The following is a 6,000-nucleotide window of genomic DNA, read 5'->3' on the forward strand; positions in this document are numbered from 1 at the left end:
ACTCCCTCCAGGAGCTATCTCTGTTTAATGGGCAGACAAGGACCCACTGCAGGACTCATAGAAGGAGAGCATCCCATTGTGAGATGCTCCCCCCAGGGGGAGGAGCCAAGCATTCCCATCTGGATATAATCTGGGATTTGGACAGTAAAGGCAGCCCTTACCCACTGGATTTACAGAGAACAAGAGCTACCAGACCTTTCTACGGCATCACTGCTTCAGGAAGACCACCTCATCTGGATGGCTTCCACCAGTCTACTCAGGTTGTATTCTGACTCTGTCAGTAGTCTTTTGTATTATTTTATATATTTTATTTTTTTTTCTTTCTATTAAATGGCATTGCTGACTTGGAGTCTCCCACTAGTTTTGTTTTCAAACCACTCAACCTGAGCACACAACACCAGCATCTTCACTGTGGCCACAGTTGTGGTTGCCCCAGCCATTGTTGCCACACTGCAAAAGGGATGATTCTGACCCTGTACAGCTGACATCATCCAGGTAGATGTTGCCACTGCCTTGTCCAAAGTAGGCATTTGATTTTGCAGAAACAGCAGAGCCACATCCAAGCTGCCTGCACACCACCTGGGCATCATTCAGGTCCCAGCCGTCGTCACAGACGGTGCCCCGGCCCCCAGTGTGTGAAATCTCAACGCGACCCTCGCAGCGGTTCCTGCCGTTCACCAGGCTGACGGTGGAGGAACCTTGGGAAGAAAGAGATACAGAACACTTGTCAAGAACCTCCAGTACAAAGGCACCTTCTTGTGCCAGGGTGATGCATTTTTCAACCTAGAAATGCAACAACACAGCTTTCGGGATAATTTCTGTCTTGGAAGTAATATATTAGTCAATCTTTGTGGGAGACCTCCAGGGCAGATATGGAAAAATAGCCACAAAGCCACAAAATATTCACAAGGGGTGATATAATTCCTCCCCAGTCGAAATCCCTTCAAAGTCCTCTGTGCCTCAGATGGGACTGCACTTTTTTGATGAAAATGTGTCTGCAGAGCTGTTTTTCTGCCTTGGTAGCCAGGAAAAGTACCAAGAGAGCCTAGGGCATCTAGAATGATTTTAGAATTCCTGCCTGGGAAAATGCTGTAGCAAAGTTACAATAAGAAGCTACAAATCTATGTGCAAAGGATACAGAGAATATATAAATGAAAAAAGATTAAAACCAAAACAGCATCAGAGCCTTGGAATCACTCTCTGAGTTTCAGGCCCGCACGTCTCCCAGGCTTGGCTGTGTGAAACTGCTTTTCCTGGCCTCTCGTCTCCCCGGGAGAAAATCAAACCCCAAACTCTGAGGCACTAATTGTTTATGTAAAAAGCAGTTGCCAGGAAACTCAAGGGAATTTCAGACAGACTGTAGGATGAGAGAAGGTGGTGCTGGGTGTATCTGTACTTGTGGCAGCAGTAGGGGAGGAAAGGAAAGAGGCAGGTGACGCCTGTTGAATGAAGGACCAGGGCTGGTTTTCTCCCAGTGCTGGGCATGTTGCTGCCACCTTGGCACATGGGCAATGGAGAGCCCAGGGCTGTCAGCAGAATGGGCTCTCATGGTGGGACCAACCAAAAACAGGATCCTGCATTCAACACCAACACACACCCCGAATTCTAGCCAAGAGGGGATATTTTCTGAAAGTGTGCCATTATGCAGGCAGTGAAATCAGTGGTACCTGAGCACACAACACCAGCATCTTCACTGTGTTGACAGTTGTGGCTGCCCCAGCCATTGTTGCCGCACTGAAGGAGGGATGTCTCCCAGCCTGTACAGCTGACATCATCCAGGTAGATATTGCCACTGCCTTGTCCAAAGTAGGCATTTAATTTTGCAGAAACAGCAGAGCCACATCCCAGCTGCCTGCACACCACCTGGGCATCATTCAGGTCCCAGCCATCGTCACAGACGGTGCCCCGGCCCCCAGAGTGTGAAATCTCAACGCGACCCTCGCAGCGGTTCCTGCCATTCACCAGGCTGATGGTGGAGGAACCTTGGGAAGAAAGAGATACAGAACACTTGTCAAGAACCTCTAGCACAAAGGCACCTTCTTGTGCCAGGGTGATGCATTTTTCAACCTAGAAATGCAACAACACAGCTTTCCAGATAATTTCTGTCTTGGAAGTAATATATTAGTCAATCTTTGTGGGAGACCTCTAGGGCAGATATGGAAAAATAGCCACAAAATATTCACAAGGGGTGATATAATTCCTCCCCAGTCCAAATCCCTTCAAAGTCCTCTGTGCCTCAGATGGGACTGCACTTTTTTGATGAAAATGTGTCTGCAGAGCTTCTTTTCTGCCTCGGTAGCCAGGAAAAGTACCAAGAGACTCTAGGGATTCTGGAATGAGTTTAGAATTCCTGCCTAGGAGAACACTGTAGCAAAGTTACAATAAGAAGCTACAAAGCTACAAATCTATGTGCAAAGGATAGAGAGAATATATAAATGAAAAAAAATTAAAACCAAAACAGCATCAGAGCCTTGGAATCACTCTCTGAGTTTCATGCCCGCACGTCTCCCAGGCTTGGCTGAGTGAAACTGCTTTTCCTGGCCTCTCGTCTCCCCGGGAGAAAATCAAGCCCCAAACTACGAGGCATTGATTGTTTATGTAAAAAGCAGTGGGCAGAAAACTCAAGGGAATTTCAGACAGACTGTAGGATGAGAGAAGGTGGTGCTGGGTGTATCTGTGCTTGTGGCAGCAGTAGGGGAGGAAAGGAATGAGGCAGGTGAGGCGTGTTGGATGAAGGACCAGGACTGGTTTTCTCCCAGTACTGGGCATGTTGCTGCCACCTTGGCACATGGACAATGGAGAGCCCAGGGCTGTCAGCAGAATGGGCTCTCATGGTGGGACCAACCAAAAACAGGATCCTGCATTCAACACCAACACACACCCTGAATTCCAGCCAAGAGGGAACATTTTCTGAAAGTGTGCCATTATGCAGGCAGTGAAATCAGTGGTACCTGAGCACACAACACCAGCATCTTCACTGTGTTGACAGTTGTGACTGCCCCAGCCATTGTTGCCGCACTGGAAGAGGGACGACTCTGACCCTGTACAGCTGACATCATCCAGGTAGATATTGCCACTGCCTTGTCCAAAGTAGGCATTTGATTTTGCAGAAACAGCAGAGCCACATCCCAGCTGCCTGCACACCACCTGGGCATCATTCAGGTCCCAGCCGTCGTCACAGACGGTGCCCCGGCCCCCAGAGTGTGAAATCTCAATGCGACCCTCGCAGCGGTTCCTGCCGTTCACCAGGCTGACGGAGGCATCTGGGAAATAAGGAGGCAAGGGAAAACTTTTCACGGACCTCTAACACAAAGACACCTTTTCTTGTCAGGGCCTTGGCAATGGTGTACACATTTCTGGCCACCAGCACTCTCAGTCTTGTGTATGTTAATATTAAACTGCTTTTCCATAGTTTTCCTCTTCTCAGAGAGGAAACTAAACATAGACCTCTGCCCCACTGACTATCCAGCGAAGAGGAATCAACAGAAAAATATGGAGAAATTCAGGCTCACCTGAAGGAATGGACCACCTTAACCCCCGTTGATGGTTGGTTGTTTCATCTGTTGGGAAGAAAGAAGAAGTAGCAAGTGATCTCCTGGTGGATGAAGGAGCATGACAAGATTACTCCCAAGACTGGGGATGTTGGTGCCACCCTGTATCATGGCAGATGGAGAGCCTGGGGGGGTTCAGCATGGTGGTCTTTCATTGTGGGATCAACCAAAAACATAATCCCATGCTCATTCCCAAAGCACAGCAAATTCCAGCCAACAATAACCACAAGCCTGTGCCCTCCCTTGCCAGGGCCTTGGCAATGTCCTATGGATTTCAAGCCACCAGAACTCCCAGTCTCAGCTGCATTCTTGCTGTGCTTTTCATAAGCCCTGGTCTCCCTCATGGAAGACTAATCCCCACCCTCTGAGGCACGAATTGTTTCTGCCAAAAGAAGCAGCAGCAAGAAAAGCCAGGAGAAATTCAGACTCACTTGGAGGAGCAGAGAAGATTAATCTGGGTGTGGTTGTGGCATATGCAGAGGAAGAAGAGAAAGAAGTGAGGCTCTGGTGGAGAATGAAGAATGGCCAGGTTTCTCCCAGCACTGGGGATATTGGGGCCATCCTGTCCTGGGGATCTCAGGAGGATGATTTCTTTAACCTGCACTCATCCCCAAAACACACCTAATTCCAGCCAACAAAGTCCCACAGACAGGCACCTTCCTTGGACGAGGACTTGGCATTGCTCTCCAATTTTCAGATCCCCAGGACTGCCAGCCTTGGCTTCATTATAATGTACTTTTCCTGGGTTCTGCTGCCCCATCGAGAAAACCAAACCCCAAACTCTGCAGAAATGACTGGCTCCTCAAAAGCACTGGCCAGAAACTGTGGACACATTCAGACCCACCTGGAAGAGTAGATGACATTAACTTTGGTGTGTCAGTGCTGATGGCATCTGTGGAGAAGGAAGAGAAAGAAGCAGGTGAGTCCCTGGTGGCTGAAGGAGCATGATCAGGTTTCTCCCATGTGGGGATGCTGGTGTCACGTGGGAGATGGAGAGCAATGTCTCAATCTCAAGGTGTTCTTCCATGGAAGGAACAAGAAAACCAATAATTTCTGAACACATCTTCAAGACGCCTTTTTTTTTTTTCCTCATTCAAATGAGTCCTGTTTTTTTGATTATGCTGAGATGTTGTGGATTTCCCTTCACTGGCAACTTTCAAGGTCACAGGTGGCTCTGAGCATCTTCTGTCTTAAACTCTGTTTTAAATTTCTTTTTGAAAGTTTAAGCCAGAAGTTTTTTGGAGTTGCCTTGAAACTCAAATCATTCTGTGATTCCCTGAGTCTATTATTTTAGGCTTTTTGTTTCACAGGGCTGCTATTTACAATACATGTGATCAACAAATTCAGATGAGGTAGGTTTCTCCTAGAGTGTTGCATCTTTCTATGGTGGAGGGCAAAGTTTTGATCTCTGAGAAATAAGAGATAATTAGAAATGTCATATTCCACAAGGGTGTGATAGCCTCACAAAATTATCTTTTCAATTCAATTTCAAAAGGATGCAAAGAAATTGAAGTTGCCCCCAACTGAGGGCAAACCTGTCAGTTAGACAACTTATTTTTCAAACGTGTGTGTTTGGATTAATGTTTGGTCAGACTAAGAAAAATAATCTGAAATTTTTGATTAATATTCGCATTTTTTAGTGGCAATTCTTAATGTGTATTTGCTAGGACTGGACAGATTTTGTTGCAGGTCAATAAATGAAGCATTAAAGTCTTACTCTTAGCCGAATAAAGTGAAATACTCAAAGTAACACAGAATCTTTGTGGAACTCCCTTACATCTATGCTTCTAATTTGAAATATCACACTACTTGCAAAGGTTTATATATACAGATTTTCCTGTAAAATTAAATTACTGGTAAAAACAATTAGAATTCATCTTTCTGTTTTCTGTTTTTATTATTCGAGCATTATGAACCATCTTTTTGAATGCAGTGTGCAAAATTAGCAATGCACACTCTATTACTAATATACCCAGGGATATAATGGGTATTGTTTTCTTATTTATAGCTGCAAAAACCAGTGAACAAAGTGGTTTCTTAGTCAGAAGAAATTTCTTGCAAGAGCATAAGATTTCAGAAATCTTCTGTGAAAGAGGAGTGAGAGTCATATCTTTATTTCATTTCTTGGATTGTTTGAGTTTTTCTTGGGGTTAAAAATTTTAAAATAATGAGAGTGTTTAGAAAGTCCTTAGCAATACTAAATATTGGTTTCTGAGGAAACCCAATGCTGTTTTGTACTTGCACACTTGCAGACTGTTACAGTCTCCAAGGTTTTATTCCACATGCCTGAAAGTCCCAAGTTAGTCAAATGCACACACCTGGGAATTCCTGACACCTACAACACAACAACTGTGACTTTCTATTGCGCTCCCATTAAATGATATAAGGCTAAAGAAGTATTGGGTGCTTCCATGTGCATTTGCAAGATGGAATTTGAAGTGTTATAACA

General features: G+C 45.3%; 1 protein-coding gene across 1 annotated transcript in view; it reads right to left on the reverse strand.

Annotated features, from left to right (window-relative positions):
- Positions 1-3,662, reverse strand: part of LOC136364462 (deleted in malignant brain tumors 1 protein-like) — a gene marked incomplete at its 3' end in the record, with an annotated part of 28,024 nt that extends 24,362 nt beyond the window's left edge. Inside the window, exons 1-4 of the mRNA XM_066324433.1 lie at positions 3,626-3,662; positions 2,952-3,263; positions 1,668-1,982; positions 384-698 (exon numbers count right to left, since the gene is read on the reverse strand). Of these exons, the coding sequence (XP_066180530.1) occupies positions 384-698; positions 1,668-1,982; positions 2,952-3,263; positions 3,626-3,662 (979 nt within the window). The remainder of the gene's footprint in view (positions 1-383; positions 699-1,667; positions 1,983-2,951; positions 3,264-3,625) is intronic.
- Positions 3,663-6,000: the final 2,338 nt, after the last annotated feature.

This window comes from Sylvia atricapilla, chromosome 8 (genome assembly GCF_009819655.1).
Source record: "Sylvia atricapilla isolate bSylAtr1 chromosome 8, bSylAtr1.pri, whole genome shotgun sequence".
NCBI lineage: Eukaryota > Metazoa > Chordata > Aves > Passeriformes > Sylviidae > Sylvia > Sylvia atricapilla.